At 45.1% G+C, this 19,629-nt stretch overlaps 1 protein-coding gene across 1 annotated transcript in view; it reads right to left on the bottom strand.

Moving 5' to 3' along the window:
* The window catches only part of LOC100542855 (receptor-type tyrosine-protein phosphatase F), a 98,172-nt gene extending 80,491 nt beyond the window's left edge, over positions 1 to 17,681 (bottom strand). The window contains exons 1-2 of the mRNA XM_031554934.1: positions 17,664 to 17,681; positions 12,782 to 12,970 (exon numbers count right to left, since the gene is read on the bottom strand). Of these exons, the coding sequence (XP_031410794.1) occupies positions 12,782 to 12,935 (154 nt within the window). The 5' untranslated portion in view covers positions 12,936 to 12,970; positions 17,664 to 17,681. The remainder of the gene's footprint in view (positions 1 to 12,781; positions 12,971 to 17,663) is intronic.
* Positions 17,682 to 19,629: the final 1,948 nt, after the last annotated feature.

The raw sequence follows: 19,629 nt of genomic DNA, 5'->3' as shown, positions 1-19,629 counted from the left end.
CTGGACAAGACATGAGGATCCACAGACAAGGAAGAACCGAATCCTGAGCAGCTCCTGTCTCTGTAGTTCATGGAAGCTACATCCAAAGACCTTCAACAGTGTACGGAAATCTTTGCTTTCAAGAATCGCAAAGGACTGGGGATGTAGAGACCTGATTTCTATTCCTAGCCCTGCCAGCATCTCATCTTACAATCCTCTGTGCCTCTGCCAACCAGGGCTAGGCAGGCTGATTTACTTTTATTCATTACTTGGGTTTTATGCTGTGCAAGTTGCTGAATAAGGTCTTGTTCACACAGGATGTCATAGCAGACTTCTTGTCTGGTCTCCTTGAGCGCTCGGGTGCCAGGTGCTTTCTCATTTGCCTGACGTGCAGTCAGATAGCACAGCTCCAGCAGATGCATGAGGACCAACTACCATCGGGATGCACACAGGTGTACGGAGAGCAGCAGAGAACAGAACAGTTTGTTAGAGAGCTTGTGGGGCTCTGCAGCGGTATGCACACATCAGAGCAAAACCTCTCCCTGCAGAACAGCACCCAACCTCCACAGCTCTCCAGCTGCAGCAGGGCCCAGCAGAAGAGGGCCAGCCATCCCTCACCGCGCTGTCACCTCACGTCAGTCTCACTTGTGGCTCAGATCTGTTCCCGATAATACATCTCAGCTTATCAGAGAGCTGTCCGCTCCCGAGGAAAACCCCTGGCTGCTCTCCAGTGCCAGGGAAAATGGTGACAAGGCAGAGCTTCCTGGGGCCGAGGGCAGGAGCAGGCTCTGTTGACTGACAACCATCCCTTGTAGGTCCTTTACTCCATGCCGCTATCTCTCTGCCAGTGCCAGTCTCCTCTCCCAGCTTTTCTTTTGCTCTTTAAACTCGGGCACGACAGCATCCCCATTTGCAGCTCTCCGAGATACTTATCTATTCAAATATACTTGTGCTCAGGCAGAGTCATTAGTTGCAGTGACAGTGCTTAAAAGAAGCATTTAAAAAGTGCACTGCACAGAGCACGGGGAAGGCAGATCCTGATAAGGGCCACTTCTTGGCAGTGCTGGGTGCTGCTGCACCACGGAGGGCTTGTCACTCTCCTTTACGTGACAAAGCAAATGGAAAAGCTCCAAGCTGCCATACAAATTGATCTCTCTGAAATCCTGCTCCATAGCTCATCAAGAGCAGAACACAAACACCCAGAGAGCGCTGCACGGAGCAGCTCTGAGACACTGCTCTGCATCCTTGTAGTGGGAGCTCTGTCCTGGCAGCAGGAGCTGCCCTGTTACTCTAATGGGGTATTTGCTCAAGGGCAATGAATGACCTTTTGCCCCATTATAAAATTAGACATGGAATGAAAGGAGGCAGAGGAACCAGTCTGCTGTCACAGAAGCCCTTATGATGCAGGTGTTAATGAAGACAGCGGTGCAACCCGGGCCCTTAGCCTCAGGCAGCTGGGAACAGGCACAACATGCCTATCCTGCATGCTAGAGCACATGGCTATTCCAAACTGACACTGTCTGGCTATCCTGCAGCAGCATTCTTAGCCTTTCAGCCACTGCTCAGGGCTTCAATCTCCCTTCTGCTAAAAACTCCCTCCTCTAGAACAATCCTCCTAGTAAAATCCTGGGAGCTGCAGAGCAGAGCTGGAGCCAAGGCCAGCTGAGACAAGAACTCTAAGTGTAGACACAGTGGGAAAAGGGACAATATGAGAGCCCTGACAGCCAAGGGGCTGCAATGTGACACCCCGGCTACTGACCGAGACAACCAACATTTGCTTTGGGAGCTGTGAAAAGCTGAAGGACACCAAAACCACACAAGAGCCACTAATAATGAAAATAAGCATTTCCCATATTCATTCGTTGTCATTTGTAACAGCAGCACCTCCCAGCTGTTACAGAGGAATGAATGCACCACACCTCCACTAGCCATCAGCAGCACCAATTACACAACCAAACACACTACAGATGTATTTTTGTTGTTAGTGTTCACTATGCTCATTACGCCTGAGAGGCCGGTGATAGGCAGGCGAGGGACCTGTTCTGGATGGCAATGCTGGTGAGAAATCGCTCTCCTGTGCTCCAGAGGCAGCTGCTGATGGCACCTGACCACCGCCACTGAGCACGACTTGGGCAGAGGGAGGGAGAGAACCCAGTGTGCTCTGCAGCACATCGGTCTCCTTTTCAGATATAGGAGCTTCAGGATGCTCTGATCTCTCACCAGCAGGTAAAGGAGATCTCAGGGGACTCTGCATCAGAAGCAATGCTACAGCACTGTCAAACGCACAGTATTACCTGTGTATGTTTCTAAAGGGACATGAGTCAATCTGAAGCCTGACAGCCAGAAATGTGGCATGACAAACCTTTCCAGTGCTATCCCACCCAACCGCCTCTCTGACACAGTCTGCTCCACAAACGTATCTTCTTGTTTTTAAATTGTTTTCTTTTTTTGTGTGTGTGCGTGTCTAAAAAAGCTCAAGCAACGGGAAAAATTCTTTCACATACCAAGTGCAATCAAATGTACAAACACATGCTCAAAAAGACAGAAAAATTCTTTTAGTTTCCTCTAATCTCTCTGGATAGCTTTACGCTCCAGCTCTCAGGATGGCATAGGAATATTGGAGCTGTGTTTAGATCAGTTCACTCGGGACTGGAAAGGTTTAGCTGCAGCTACACAGAAGGTGGTGCGAGTGTTTACCTGGCTTCTCAGACAGACAGCTTCTGACACCCAAGTGAGCTGATCTAAAGTTAATTCAGACAGACCTCTGCTATGCTGACGTCTGCTGGGAAGAAATACTCTTATGTACAGGAACCTCAGTATTTCCTGTGGTGACAGCAAAGTAACAAATAAATCTGACTGCAGAGGGATAATGCCTGAGATGATGGTATTTCTTTACCTCCTCGTGTGCATCCGATCTAATGCCTGCTCAGTCCAGCACCCACCTGAAACACAACTGTGCTCTGCTGTCTCACAGCCTGGGGCAGGAAAATGCAGCCAGGTTTCACACACGGTTGAGCGAGCTGAATTCCAGAGAAATGCTAGAAACGAACACCTTATTTTCTGCTTTGAAAATAAGAAAGGAGCATAACGTGCTTAAACGTGGAGCTGCTGATACCATCGGTGGGTTACCTTAAGCAGTCAGCTATTGCCTAACGTGATGGGCGCCTGCCAGCTCTGCGTCTTCCTGATGAACAAATAGGGGTTTCAAGATTTAATTACTACCCGGGGCAGTCCCTAAGGGGTAAAGAGTTAAGCTACAAACTGAGACTTATGAATTATAGATGGCGGCTCCTCCCATTTCAGGGAAGCCAGAGATGTCTTGGACAGAAAGGACCAAATAAGTGCTGTGAAGATCAAACAAGACGGTTAGAAAAATCTCCTACAGTTTGGTGAGGGGTGCATGGAAGATGTTCGTAGATCATCCCCTTCCTAACCTCGTGCTGCTCCCTGCAAGTGGGTCCTCTGCTGCTGCGGCTCAAAGGCCTGGGTATCACCTGATCCTCCCAAAGGCTCTGCACACACGGCTCCCAGAGACACAGTCACAGCAGCCATCAAATCAAAGCGAATCTGCCCTCCCACCCCCAACATCATTACCAAAAGGGTTCGTTAAGAGTCATTAGTTCACCCTTCCTTTCAGACCAAATGAATGGATTCCAAAGCATCCAACTTACCTTAATGAGGAACAAGAGTGCAGCTGGATATAGAACATGGCAGAACAGTCACTTCTACACAGACACAACCTCACCATCACAAAAGCACTTTCATCTAATCTGTCGTTATCTTTAGAAATTCAATGACCTCCGTTTTAAATAAAAGGCATTAGGCTGACAGAAATCCTCTGGGAAAAGCCAGAGAGCAGCACGTGGCTTCTGTTTGCTCTCACAGAAATGTCATCTTTGACATTCAAACAGGACACATATATTTTAAATAATGTCAAGAACATTCTCAAAATACCTCATCAGGACTCAAACGGAGGTGGGAAAGGGGGGTGTGTGTGGGGAAGTTATGTTTCATGAGATGGATGGTTCTGTTTCACAGAGATGCGCTCGGTTCCCAAGCAGGACGTATGGAGCATCCACGCGGTTCTGGTGCTGAGTCACTAATGTCATCAGACAGGGCGAGAGCGCGGGGAGGCCCCGGGACGGCCGCGCTGCATGCGGGCTGGGAGCGGGGAGCACTCGGCTACTTAGCATTCCATCTGTCATTTCGTTTTAGGATTTGCAATAGGAATAGGAGATGAAGAAATAGTTTAAGGAGATTGTAACAGCACAGCTGTCAATCGTGAGCGTTCCAAAGGGAGGAATGACAGATATGTAAGCCCATTCAAAGCAAAATAAGGTTTGCAGTCTTTTTCCCTGACCCAGATTTACTACAGAGGCAACTTAATGCAAATACACATCAAACGGCAATTCACATTTGCTCTAAAATCACTTAACGGGAGCTGAAAACATTAACCCCCAGCAACAGAACCAGTTCCAGAGTCAGATTATTAACTTCCAGCAGTGATTCAGGGAAAAGGGGAAGGAGAGGAGAAAAGGGGAGAACTGAACGAATGAGGTTGTGTCACTTTGTAGCGGTAGTCACTCTGTCGAGAAATCCAGGGGTCAGTCAACAGGGGTAACCAAACTCACAAGAGAACTCAGGAGGGCCTCAGCACGTAGCGCTGATTAACAGACTAAAGTTAATCTGAAGGGACAGCTTTGAGTGTTTAGCCTAGAAAAGACAACACTCCAATTGGAAAGTCATTACTGGTGCACACAGACTTTGAAAACTAGCCAGGGACTGTGCACACTGGGCTGTCAAACCATAGGTGGGTTTAATTAATGAAGGCTTAAAGCAGTCAGATGCGTTTCCGATTCATCTATTTAACCAAATTTTTGCGCTACAAAGCACTGCTGGCATTTCCACTCTGAATGGGAGGCTTGGGGCAGCGCTTCCCCACTCTGCTGCCACACTTGGAAGGCAAATATAGGCAATGCAAACAACATCCCAGAGCCAGATCTGCTCAAACTTTCAACAACTGATCTCCTTCTGATTACAGTTTCTTGCCTGTCAGCAGCAGCAGAAGAGAATTTGTTCTCTTGTGAAAATGTTACCTACTTACACCAAAGCAATTCACGTAACACAGCCCCCTCCCACTAGAAAGGAATCCCAGAGGCCACGACTGTGCGGGGAGCTCAGAGCCTTGCAGGAGCTGCAGGAGATGCCAACCCTCCCATGGCAGAGGCTGGGGACCGCTTTCCAGTTTGCAAACTTTCCATTGAATAACCCCCTTTCAACAGTGCAAAATCGCAATGGATGAGTCTACAAGAAGTCACGCTAAAAACCAACCAAAATAAACACACTAGTGGGAGAGTGCGGATGAGTGAGAGCGCTGGCGGAGTTAGGGCTGAGAGTAAAGCTGGAGATGAGCAACACTGGAGGAGAAGGGACAAGGCAGACAGGAGATGGAGTGACGTGACAACTGGAGGCACATTTCAGCATTCTTACCTCTGATCGGTGTACCACCTGGTGAGGTAATTTGAATGCAAATAAGATTAGAGAGAAGCATTAGTACAAAGAGGAAAGGAAGAAAATTATAACTAAAAAAGCAGAAAGTTTTTTTTCAAGCTAGAATTTGTATTAGCGCGATAGGAATAAACAAAAAAGAAACTGATGTGCAGTAAAAGTCAGAGTGACACTCTCAAAGGGTTAGTAAAGCTCATCGCTTCCAGGAGTGCAGCACCCAGCCTCGCATCTCACCTCTGCTGCCACTGGGGACACGGCACGGGCTGAGTGCCGCTGCCGGCTGGCCTCACTGCTAGCATTCATTCCACCAGTGCTCAAGCAGTTGAGATGGAGGACACGTCGGGAGGATGGTGCGGTGCCCCTTCATTCCTTACAGAACAAGGAGTGCGTGGCCTGGGGCTGTGTGACGCGAGTGCTGGGCAGGAGGGGTGGCAAGCGCATGGCAGTGGGCACTAGGTGCAGTTTCGCTATGTTAGAATGACCAGTGGGACAAAATCTGCTTGCTTAAAGAAATTAAACTTGGGAGAGAGTGTAACAAATCAGTTTTGAGCTATTCTCCGCATTTGCCTAAAACTTGCATCGGGTCCCCTGCAGCAAAGAAATCGGTGTCATGCAGAATTAACTTTACACAGAGAAGTATTTCTAAACGAAGTGGTTTCTGGTAACGTAACAACGGCACGCTAGCCTGATCTCTGTTGTTCCTGCCTGATTTGGATGCTAGCTGGAGGAAGGAATCCCACCCTCTTTATAAGGCACCAGAGATAATTTTACATGCTGTAATGAAAAGTATCTTATAAGGAGGGCTTCTCTAGGACTGAGGTTCAGTTATCCTATTGCAGTGATCTGTAAAGGTTTGTTTCTGAGGTCAATGTGTTTAGCAAGTGGAAGACCCACTGGTCAGTGTCTTGAGTTCAGTGCACGATCGATAATGATGCATGATTCACAGGGAGATGCTCCAGCTGGGCAAATTGGCAGGGAACCCTTCTGCTCCCTACTTTTGTCCCCTTGGTCTTATTTTGCACATATGAAGGCTGTTAGTATAAGGGAGAGATTCATGCAGATCGAATCCATAGGCAGTTCATGGTATGTGTTGGTTTTATGCAGATTTGTAAGATCTGAATACCAAGCACTTACCAAAGAAAACTGAGGAGTTTAAACAGACAGAAAAACAGGGTTAAACAGGACACAGTGTGTCAGATCATGTTCAGTGTATTGATTAATAAATACCAGTATGCATACAAGAGTGTCGTGTATCTCAGATTTACAGCTCATTCCATTATCCACAACAATGATCACCCAATGGGAAAGAAAGACAGAAAAGAATTTCTGTAAATACAAAGAAGCATATTTTAAGCACGTTTAACTTGCCTCTTAAAAAGTAATTACAATATTTATACTTATTCTCTGTCTTTCCTAACTACCCTTCCTTTAGGCAGAGTCCTTTCTCTAAGCAGGAGCAGCAATTCAAACTACTCATTTTAGCATTTTCCTCTGCCAAGATGACATTACCCCATCTTAACTTTATGTCTAGTTATATTTTCTGACGCATTCTATCCACACATCACTGAAGCATCAGGAAAGATCTGCAGTCACTGAAGCTGTAGGTAATCTCTCCCTTACAATAATAAATCTGCTGCTTATTTATCTATCTTAGTAACTATCACTGCCCTTGATGGAATACTTATACCCAGAGATACTTGCACAGAAAAGCACAGCCATGGAAAATGGGGTTATTTCTCTTTGCGTGTTTGGAAAGTTTGCCAAGGGTTATTTTTGTTCTGTTTGGTCTAGGGCCTCCCTCCACCCCCTTCCATCGTTCTCAGAATTAAGAAAAGCATCACCACAGTGTGTCACTTCCCACGGGAACTGTGCAATGACTTTGAGCACAAGCCCAAGGGGCAGAAAACAGGACTTCCTTCTCTCTCATCTGGCAGAAATGGGGTTTGTTGTTCTCTCCTAGAACTGAAAAGATTTGCAGCAAATCTTTAGATCTACTCCCTGCAGAGGCTAAACCCTTCCTCTAATATGCAATTGTCTACACAGAGCTTTAGGAGCAACTGCATACTTGAAGCAGATTCCCTAACATGCAAGTGTGACCAGCTCGTTTTTCCTGCATTAAGTCCCAGTTCTCCCGGCCTCTGAATGTAAGCCAATCCTTGTGGGAGCAGCGGAGAGGCACATCATATTCGGTGCACTGTTTGTTCTGGGTCTCTCTCACCTTTGCAAAGTTAAGATGTTCAGTCTTTGTGCAGAGGACACTGTCAGGGGGAGTGAACAAGGTTTTTCTGTTGGTCTCTAAATTTCCTCTTCTAGAAGGAATCAAAGTTCTTATTCTCTCTTCACATCACATGACAACCCATCTCTGACTACTGTCGTTTCATGGTGTCTCTCACAAGGACCGGATCACAGCACGTAGGCCACAGAGAGCCTGCCAAGTCTGTCAAGTGACAGAGGTGCCATCACATGAACCATTATTGAAGCCGTCTTGTGCCCTGTGATCTCGAGGTTACTTTATACAAAGGGCACCTCAAGATCAAACTTCAAAGCCTAGGGTGATTTGAGGGCACATGGGGTGAGTAACACCTCATACAATCACTTCAGCAGGAATAAATGCTGATCCCGATGTACTGGAAGTGAGCAGCCAAGCAGCCAAAGCAAGGAAAAACATAGGATGACGTTGGAAAATTCCCTGGGATTACTTGTATCAGTATTTCCGGCGCAGAGGAGACTTTGCTGGAGAAAGCACTTCACTTTGCTGACATCAACTCTTCCCAGACAAACCATTTCATTATAGGAAACTATTTTATCCCTATCAAAAAAAATCAAAGCAACGTCAAAGAGAGAAATCAAAGCTCTTGCTGGCCACAACTAGGCATTAGGGTAATGCAAACGTGAATCTTGATTGCAATGGCAAGACTGTGTGAATCACACTGCCGCTGTGTGGGCCTCAGACACAAAAAACCTAGACGTGCAGTACAGGTTCTTCAAGCACATAAAACTTCAACTATCAATTGATTGGCCATGCTATTGTTTCAGCCTTTATCCAGTTAGTCCATTCTCTGAGTGAGCATCCATCCCCTGTGTGGGTTTCCTGATCTTTTCTTGGATAAAACTATCCAATGTCCATTCTTTTGGGCTATTCTTATAGTCATTGTCTTAGGTTGTTGCTTATCTCTTGTTTGGACTTGAAGTTGTACCTTGCCAGGAGTTGAATGCCTTTTGCTGGGGCCTGAATGCTGGCTATCAGCAGTGGAGCAGGATAGAGCAGTCACCATCCACGCTGCCGTTTCACAGGCACCACCTCTTTCTGCGGGTTCGCTCCCGCCTGTGTTGGGTATGTTTTTGGTTTCCACATAAGTAATGCTTCTTCCCACGGGACCAAGACTAAAATGAAAATGCTTGCTGGAAACTACGAGCATAAATGCAGTGAGGTGATCTGGTGGGCAGCTTCCCACTGCTTCTTCGTTAGAGGCACCCACACTTTCCCAGGCAGTGAATGAAGTCACCTGCAGAGTCCTCTCTGATACTTCACTGGCAGTTAATTGCCTGAAAGCCACAATAGGGTCTACAGCACGGTTCTGTAACTCAGTTAATTGACGGTGATTAAAAAAGAATGATGCTTGTTGTAACAACAAATTCTCTAATAGATGCAAGATGGCAATGCTCCCTGAATTTCTGGAATTTCTGCACATGGCAAAGATATCTGTTTGTTAACGGTCAGGATATTTATTTATTCTAATTTGACATTTTGTTCAGAAGCTTTCTGAAGAACAAGGTGGAAGAATAATTCATGTATGAAACTCACTGGAAGTATTCAAGAGTTTTGTGAGTGTGAACACCACCACAGTAGCTTTGAAGTCTTTAGGAGCTTGTGAACCAAGAATCCTTATGGAATAGCTGTGAAGCCTCAGTACAATCTGGTCTGTATTGAGACAGTTTCTGCCACATCATGAACTAATTTTAAAACATGGTTGGAGGTACAGTACTGACCCGTGAAGGCCAGAACCTCTTATGGGCATTATTTGCTACTACAGTCCCCTGATCGTTTTAAAATCAGTTCAGCCAAACAGGTTTTAAAATGAACTTGTGTGCTGGGGAGGTTTCCCAGCCCAGAGCTGGCCTCAGATTCTGTGTCAGTGGCTGAGAAGCAATGACCAAAGCTAAGCACCCTTGGCAAGAACAGGGAGTTGTCCTGAGTCACTGCATTTGCAGAAAAGCAGCTTCTCAACAAGAGGTGGGAAGTACTAACAAGATGAGCAAGGGAGAATTTTGCTACAACCAGCATGAGTCAGAGACATTGCCTTTGCCTTGATCTGTGATAACAGAGATGAAAATCTGTGTTTATTTGTGTTCTCATCTCTAGAGCAATTACCTCAACACGTACTGGCAAAACAACCCAAGAGCTGGACTCAGAATGAATTAAGCATTATTCTGGAGGAAAGATCTATGTACTGGGCCGGGGGAAAGAGGAAAAAGCCTTCTAACTATAAAAAGTTACGTTAACTACAGGAGGTTTAATAAGAAAAATGCATATATGCAAAAATCGCTGCAATTAGGAAATAAGGATAGCAGGGCACAGGGTAGACATAAGTTACATATTTGCTACTGACACCATTACTCCAGGGTCAAAAGAACCTAAGATGACAGATTGGTTGCTTTGAACCTCAGGCTGTAGTACTTTGACCTGAGACAAACACACCTCTAGAAAGTGATGTTCAGAGCCCACTCAGGCACATGATCCGTCTGCATGTGAGTTCAAAGATGGGCCTGAAGCCCTCAGAGCACTGCATGCCTATACTGTTTTGAGTCTCAGGAGACAGCACCTCTCCCAAGCTTGTGCTTCTTCAGCTGTTTATTCCACACAAGAAGCCTGAAGAAAAATCATTCCTCAACTCTGAGTTAGAGTCCATAGCAGCTTTGACCTTTATGACCTACATTTAGGACATCTGAATATAACATGTTATGTACTGGCTGAAAGTCAGACACTTTACATATGCAATACTGAGCTGACACTGTGCTGTAACTATTTTAACTATATTACATCTGTCTAAGTTTTATTGGGTTTTAATTAAATGAAATTAAATGAGCGTATATTTAGATTGAGACAGTATAAACTGACATTCCTGCAGATATGCCAGACTGGCTCTAAGATATGATCTTAATGGAGCAGAGACTTTGCAAACTATTAAACTCTTTCATATAATGAGGTATCTATTTAAATTCTTTTCTTTGAAAAATAATTCTGCCCCACTGTGGTGTAGGGCTGGAAAGCTCAATTAGCATCCTGCGGAATGCATCAGAGACTGCCCAACCCATCACACTTCTCATGCAGAGAGACTGCTGCCACATAAGTGGGGCTCAGGCACTTCAAGGGGCAGTCCCTATTTTGTATTGGCCAGAAACACAGGAAGGAGCCACAGATGCTAGCAGGGGTTGAAGCTCTGGGACGTGAGAAGTGGTAAACTTCTTGCTCCCCACTCACGCTGCGGCGGAGCCAGAGCCCTGGTGAATCCTGGTATCTAATCACCAGCTTCACTCATATCTAGAATTCTCTTGCACTGAACTGTGGAAACCTCCCTTACTACATTAGAGAGCTAATCAATTCCTTTTGCAAGTCTGAGAATGTGTGCTGCTCATTGATTTCTAAAAGGTTCCCTTGACACATCCCTTGGTAATTACTGTGTCTTCAGCAAGCAGCCAGCTCTAGAGTTTGAATCCCAGGTGAAATATTCAATTGAGATGTTGCTGAAGAAGAGCGAATAGGAAGCAAAACTTGGACACAGTGACGGAGTTTACTGGTTTGTTTTCAAACTTTCTATCTCACTAAACTTGTGAAGTTGGTAGAGAGGCAGCCAAGTGCTTGTGAAAAAGAGGCTTAAGAACATACAGCAAGTGCATCAGGAGCTGCCTTGCTGCTCATTTGTGGTAATTTCTGATGCTGATTTAGTCAGCTGTGAAGTGAAACACATCCATGTGTACTTTCCCATTGCTGCTTCCTAAAGCTTCTCGGAATAATTAACAAGTGTGATATTTTCTTTCAGCGCAATCAGATCTAGATTAAACCATGTTGTGGGGGAGATAAGCTAAAGGTCACTGGGAAATTTCATAAGCCATAAATGCACTAGTATAATTAGCGCTCACTGGTACATCAAGGTGGGATCAGGAGTGTCAGGCTGGGTTCTATTTTTGATGAGAGTGATGTCTCATTACCCACTCCCCCAAGTAAAATCCTACTTCTTATTATCCAAGCATCATCAGATTTATGCAGAGGACTCCTGCTATGGGGAAATGTGTCAAGACATTCACCTTGCTAGGAGGAAGATAGTGTTGCCCTGGCAGCAGCACTCATAACAAATGGTTTTTGAGTGCCCAGAGACACATCACGGCCAGGCAAGACATTCTGTCTCTTATTTAAGCACAAGATCTTTCCAGAATGAAGCCAATTCAGCTCTGGTCCTTCTGCATTTTCAGCAGGATACCATGGACTTTTTTTCCCCAGGCTAAAGCTGCTATATAGTGATGTTATGCATTGTTAAATATCTTCTGCAATTCACGCCAGGGAGCTGCTTTTCATCAAGTGAACAGAGTGATGTTTTATTTTCTTTAATTCTCTAATGGGCTTTACAGTCCTGAGAGACTGAACAGCGCAGTGGAAAAACAAGAGTTTCTCACTAAAATGAGTGCATTCCAAGCCACCCAGAAGAACTAAATGTCTATGTTTCTAAAGCTAGTATTCAGCTTATCAAATAACAAACAAGAAATTCTATATTTCAGAACTGCATCCACCTTCCCTTGAAATCCATTGGATTGCTGCTTCTTAGATTTTTCCTTATTCTTGTAGTGTCACATAGCAAGAGTGATAAAGATCTCAACAGCAAGCAGAGCATTGTCTTGCAGAGTGTATCTGTAAGGAGTGAAGTAGTACATGACCACTGATTGTAAAATTTCAACCAGCATCTCATTATACTGATCTGCACTGTGCAAGGGTTGCTAAGACCTGCTGAGCTGGCAGCAAAATGACTGAGTCTAGCAAGGATTTGTGGCAACGTCAAGTTGGTCTACAGAAAAAGAAATCCGGCTGATGTTCCAAAACGAATGTCCATGCCCATCTCTTATAACAAGCCACAATATCCTGGCAGACATGATCAGCTCCAAACTTGGAGAAACAACCTCTAATCAAATTGACATTTAAGTTTAGAATTGTATTTCAGCATCACAAAGAAAAATAATAGCATCAAGAGAAAAGGCAGGAAGAGTGTAGTTGATGAGACGCTTACTTGCTTTGCTACCTTACCCGAGCGGAGCTGCTTGATTCTCCCATTGCTAGTTGCAGTGTCAACAGGCAGGAAGTCCTTGAACCAGGAGATTTCAGGATCGGGGTTACCACTGGCAGCACAGAGCATCGTGGCTGTGCGGGCCTTCTCCACCACCTTCAGCTGTGGGCCCATATCAATGGTTGGGAAGCCAGCTGGGAGGTGATCTTCTGCAAGAGGGAAAAAAAGCAGACAAGGTTAAACAGAAATGTTCCGGCATAGCAATGGGAAGTAGTTGTAGTGACAGCGCTACCATTGCACAGCATCTGTGCCCCTGCTGGAAAACAGCAGCTAGACTTCCCTACTGAGAAGGTTTTCAAGCCCTTAAAGCACATTAGGCTCTATAATGAGCATTCATTATACCAATAGAAGCTTCCACTAAATTTAACTCCATTTAAATCAATTGCCTTGGGAAACATCTATAATTTTCATTGATACGTAAGCTCATCTATTGTTGTTAATAATTCTGTAAAAGCAGGTATTTGCCTTTCTGTGGGAGGACCAAGTCGAAGATAACAGACAAATGCAATGCCAAATAGTTTGAGGCATCTTGAAAAGCAACAGCTAAACAATAAAACCCCTTAGAATGGTCCAGAGAGGCCCATTTTCTCTTTTTTTTTTGACTAGGAACATTCTGTCACACTAGTAGGATAGACTGTAAATCTCTTCCTCGTGCCCTCAAATCTGATTCAGAAGGCTTTTAGAAACTAATGAATGTTAAACTAGTGGGCCACGCTCTGCTCCAAAGCTGCCCTGTCAAGGCTGCACCGTGGCAAGCTCCTGGTGCATTTTGAGGGCTGCAGATAACAACGAAGATGTGTGACAAATGGCCAGTGCACACTCTGGCATGTCTTACAGAAATACCATAAAATGAAGCACCGCCATAACTGCTACACCATTCATAGAGCAGGTATGAAAATAGTTAATTGGGTTTGCTGCTGCAGAGCACACTCAGGTAAGGCTGGGTTGAATATATTAGGCAGCCTTCGCTGATAAGCCAAGGCATGCTCCAACATCCTTGTTCAATAGCAGCTGCAGAACTGAGCTCATTTACTCATTCTGTGCCGAGATGTACTGTACTCTGCTAAGCTTGAACAGCAATCAAAAGGACACACTTTCACAGAACAAAAAAAAAAAGAACTCGAAGAACATTAAGAAGCTTTTAAAGCACCAGAAACTCAATTATTTTCAGTATGTTTCTTCTTTTCCTCATTTTAAGGGAATTTAGGCAAACCTTCCTCCCTTGCAAACCCAATTCTGCAAGGCTCCCAGTCATTGCAGTATTTAAACGAACAAGATCTCAGCATTTTCCAAAGTCCCAGAAGAGCCTGAGCATGCTGCAGTTCAATTTCTCCTGCTACCTTTACACATGTTGACCTGCATCTCCTCACTCCTTCTACCTGTTCTACTACACTAGCAGCACAAACACAGCTTTATCTTAGCTAATTCCTCCCTAAGACCTCAGGAGAATTCCCAAGACCCTTGACTTGCTTGTACACCAAGACTGCAGCAGAATGCAACATCTGCTGTAAACAAAACATTGCCCTGGAATATTTTTTTCCTGTGTGGTTGAGAGTGGCTATGAGACATCAAGGTTTTCTAAAAAAAAAAAAAAAAGGTTCCTGATGCTTATTTAGAGCACAAACCATATTTATCTCTCAAACAGGCCTCTCTAGAAACCTCTGTCATCATGAGCATACATAAAAGGAATATTTTTATTATTATTATTAAATGAAAGTTACCAGTAGAAAACTAGTTCTTTTTTAATTTGCTCTCCATTGATTTTCAAAGACAAAAAGCACATAGAGCTGGAATGACACCAGAGCTAGCATTCAATAACAAGCAACAGAAGCACTCTATACCGAGCAGTCACAATGCATACTCCTACATGACTGAAAAGAAACAAAAGAAGGGCACACACAGAAGCACGGTCTGGTACGGACTGGAAAGCAAAGGAAGATACGTAAGAGAAGTAAAGAGTGACATTCCTTTGGATCAAGGCCATGTTTGCATAAAGTGCAGTACCTCTCTATTTATGACACTGGGAGCAGATGTTTATTCTGGGGAGGCTGAAACCCTGAAGTGATCTAATCTAATCGCCATGCTTCGTATTTGCAGTGCTGGTTTGTTCAAGATTTTACATGGAATGCACTAAACTAAGTCTCACCTCGTTAACTTTGTCCAAAGTCCATGCAGAGGGTTAGCAAACAGCTACGGCAAATCTAAAGTCAGTATTAGTGCAAGAAATCTCTTTCCATCTGCACTGATCCTTTGTCCACAGAAACGAGAGAAAATCCTTTCCAGCATCTGATCCATGGGACGTGGCCTGCCAGCAGCACTGCAGCTTCACTAAGAATGAGCCACAGACCAACAGCAATGCATGAGGGATGTCCCCTTGTCCCAGCACTACAGGTGATGATAGGAGCTCAGAACTGCTCCTGCCATGCCTTCCCCTCCAGGAAAAGTCTAATGCAAGGCTAATTATGAGGCTCAGTCATGCCTCGTCTCCTCTCAGCCCTTGCTAGCTGTGCTGACTTGTCTGCACACGAAGCCCGCCGGTAATAGCTATCTATCCTCCTGTTCACATCAGTATGTGGGCACTCTTACTCTAGGAAACGCATTTACCAGCACTTGGTTTTATTCAAGGACAGCTAGTATGCTTTGAATACACATTAAAACAGGCTACAAACTAACTTTCAAATGCAGATAATCTAGACAGCAGTTCTTCTTTCTGGGATTCGGATACTGTCAGAAGGGATGTATCTCAGGTAGGCATTAGGTTAGAGCAAGCAAAATCCAGGCACAAGCAGGAGTTTTTCAGGCACTGCAAGCTCTAATTCCCTTCTTAAGAGCACAGCAGCAGAAGCAGGAATGACAGAGAGGAAAACAAGAAGAGAAGAGAGGGAGACAACAAGAAAGAAACGAGTGGATTTTGCAATTGCAAAGTGAAACTTGGAAAAGGCACAGCCAGGCTGAGGTCTTGCTAGCAGCAGTCACCAAGGAGCCAGGAATGTCCCTCTGGCATCTAGCGTGACAGCATGTGCAGAGGATATCTCATGCTCACTCGACAGCTCGCCTTGCTAATCTCCTTGCCGAGGTGACAGAAATCTAACCCCCCTGCTCTCACAGCTCTTTTGTGCCACAGATTTCCCATCTTTAAGGGGGAAGAGAAGGTAAGAAATCTTTCCCACAGCCTCAGACTGCAGCTGAAATCTCCATTACAGACGCTGCAATTACGCAGCACATTTATGGGCTCGCCAGATAAACACCTTTCTCAAGGCTGCTGCTGGGAGACACAACCACAGGGCCTCCTTATTTCCTGTATCATTCCAACCATCAGCTGAGGATAAGGACACTGAAGCAACTGAAATGTATGTCTTTTTAGAAGCACGGGTCAGCCACAGCATGTAATGGTGCAGCAGCTGCTTACAAGAGGGGCCTGTAGGAGAGCCCATGGTGAGCACAGCTGTTGAGAGCTGAATCCTGCAGGATTACTCCCAGGATCTCGCTCAAAACTTGTTATCTTTTAGAGAAGAGGAAAACTGGGTATGAGGTTCCTACTAGTGCAAACCCTGTATGGCACTTGTTGGTCTTGCATCCATGCAGCTGTGTTTTGCAGGTCATACTGTGACTTAGCACCTGCAAAATCTTCCCCCCCCGTACCACCATGAATTTCCTTTGTGCCAACATAATTCACAGAAACGGTATTTTAGAAAAGACAGTGAAAACTGTAAACACATTTATGGGTGTTATTTGTCATATTCCTCTTTGCACAAAAGCCTGGCCTGCTTAGTATCATAAGTCCAATTGTTCAGACTGCCGAGGGAGAGGAAAAAAATGATACCCAATATAATTTGGAAATAGCAAAAAGCAAAAAGCAACTTTTCTATACGTTACAGCCACAGCTGTAAGGTGAATTCTCTTACAATCTATCAAAAGCCATTGCCCCATTGGAAGGGGTGTTCTCAACTCATTTCTGGTGAGATATTGGACCTTACCCGCTCACAGGGCTGGAAATTGCTTTTCTAGCCCACTGGCTTCTGCGAGTTAGTGTCAGCTGAGGAACTTCCAGCCAAACATCGCTTTTAGGGTAGGAATAATTAAAATGTAACACTGCTCTGTTTTCTATTCTGCCAGCTCCCTGAAGCCAGGCAGGAACTCGGGACAAGACAGGAAACGGATTGAGGGCAGAGAGAGATCTCTGATAAATGCATTTGACTGCAGTCAGCACTGCACAGCAGCAGGATGCATGCACCAAAGGTTATTTCCTTTCTTCCCTGCCCGTTTGGTGGGCCAGGCTGGGAACTCGACCACTTACAGTCATCAGTGCTGAAGCAGTCTGAAGCAGCTGCATGGGTCTGAAGCAATGGAACGTGGGATGCTGGAGGGGTTTGCAGAGGAAACCTTTGCCTACTGATGGACTTACAATTGATGGATCAGTGAAATTACTTTACACATTTCACAAGCTTCCAAAGCTTCCCCTGATTCACTAAAACATCAGCAAATGGAAAATTATCAGTGCAAGAAAGATAGCCTGGGTAGACGGCAATATTATCTAATGAAAGATGCAAGCTAGTAAGATCGTAAGCACACCACAATCCAGGACATCTGTTTGCTGAATAAACAGCCCTAATTCCTTCAGCACAGGTTACACAGTACAGCTATTCAATTACCACAAGACAATCAAAAGCACTGGAGCAATCCAGCAGCCCAGAAGAATGGCATCATTTTACATGATAAGAAAACCCTGACACGGCGCTGCTCAGCTTCAACTGATGCTGCACAAAGAGCAATTTATCAGCCATTTTGAGGTGACACTCTTCCTGCATCCCCATTCTTATAGAAACCCCTGAAGAAGCTCACCAACAGCATTATCCAAATTTGTGGCCTCCAAAGGCTGCCTGGTGCCGGGCTATGGCCCGACAGGGAGAGAGAAGGAGTGTGTGCTGCTGCAGCAGCCAAGTCTCACGCAGGCTAATTAATGCCCTGTTGACATTGGCACCGCCTTGTAATTGCCCAAGGAAAAGGTGGGGCAGTGAAACCAACCTGTTTCAAAGGCAGCAAAGTTAATTGCTGGGTTAGCAAGTATAAAACAGTTTCAGGCAGGCAGAAAACACAAACAGTCATCTATCGATGACAAGGCTCTTAATGACAAATCTGCTATGTTTGTATGACATCATGCCAACGTGACGTGCTGAAGCTGCCTGCTGAAAACGGGAGAAGGGCCCAGATGAATGGGTGGGTGTGGAAATTAGCTCCAGAAGGACTTTTCTGTGTCACGGTGTAACCACATGAATTACTGCACAAGAGCTTACAGTAAACAAAGTATTCGCTATCTCTCAGAAAGATCACAGCAGCAGCACCAAACAGTTCTCAAAGGAAAGAATCTGAGTCAGTCCAAAACAAAGAAAGTACTGTAAGGAAAATTCAAGAAAATACAAGACTAGACATGGCAAGAGGGGATAAACTCTCAGGCTGACTGCTGCCCGGGGGGCTCACAGCGTGGGAGCTGCAGGACCTGCTCAGCCTGGAGGTTACGAGCCCATAAAACACCCATCGGGGACAGCAGTGGTCTTTGCTGCCAGAAGGGCACTGCTCGTGCTATCCCTTTGTGGCAAGAAGGCAGGGCAAGATGCTCCTCCTGAGAGCCTGTGAGGGCAGCACAGCGTACCTCTCACACTGTCTGCTGCAGGGTCTGCACCAGCACTGAGACGGCCGGGTACAGCCGCAGCTTCCATTGCAAAGAGGCAGTTCCTCTCTTCTTCACAGATAACAACTTGTGACCTGTGCTTGGCAGAGGGCACACACAGCTGATTAACAGCTGCTGAAGCTGACTCAGAGCAGACCAGAAGCAAGCACTCAGTCACATCCTTGGGCAAATTAAAGGCTTGCACCTACAACCCACTGTTTCAGTCTGTAGTCTAGGGATCTTCCTAACAAATAACAACTTCTGCTCAGGATGTCTCAGCTGTGGAATTTGCTATCAGCTAGGAGACCTCAATCCATGCTGGAAGAAAAACAATTATTTACACTTTTGTCAGATTAGCCTGTGACAGCATCTATGAAATCCCTACTACCACGTCATCCCTCAACCATCCCAGCCACCTCTTCTTGCTGCCCATCCTGGCTTCCTCTCTATGACTGTCATTTGCAATCTTGGTCCTAGACTCAAGGTTTCTGGCATGTCTAAAAAAGTAAAGATAAAGGAATATTATTGAAGGAGCTCATCTGCTTAGAATGAACAAGCTCTGTACCACAGGTCAGCCTACCCACTGACTGGTAGAATGTGAAGTGCAAAGTCCCTTCAGAGGGGAAAACCACTCTAAACCTGCTCCAAGTCCAATACTCTGCGTCAAACATAGAGCCATGTCCACAGACAACACATCTCCAGCCATTTAAATGCACAGAAACACCTAAACAAGCATTTTTCCCCTACAGACTGGAGAAACCAGTCACTCATGTTAATGAAGTACTAGAAAGGGCTTAGCTGTAAGGTGCTGAAAGTCATTTAAGGGTTCAAGGTATAGCACAGCAGAAACTACAGCAAGAAATGTCAAGAATGTGGGTGAGGAAGAGCTTACACACATGTAGAGCTGATCCTACCTGCAAGAGTCCCCTCCTTAACCCTTGTGTAGGCAGAAATTTTGGTTTATTCCCTCTCCACTGAAAAAAAAACCACCAAAAAAACTACAGCACAATTTCAAATAGGTAAAAATAGAGTTTTGTGAAATAAGATTAGATTCTTTCAATACCTAATACTTACAAAAACAAAACAACAACAAAACAGCAAAAAATCAAAACAAAACCCCGCAGCTGGAAGTACGCCTTT

Source organism: Meleagris gallopavo, chromosome 10, assembly GCF_000146605.3.
Source record: "Meleagris gallopavo isolate NT-WF06-2002-E0010 breed Aviagen turkey brand Nicholas breeding stock chromosome 10, Turkey_5.1, whole genome shotgun sequence".
NCBI lineage: Eukaryota > Metazoa > Chordata > Aves > Galliformes > Phasianidae > Meleagris > Meleagris gallopavo.
This window is presented reverse-complemented; position numbering and strand designations above follow the sequence as displayed.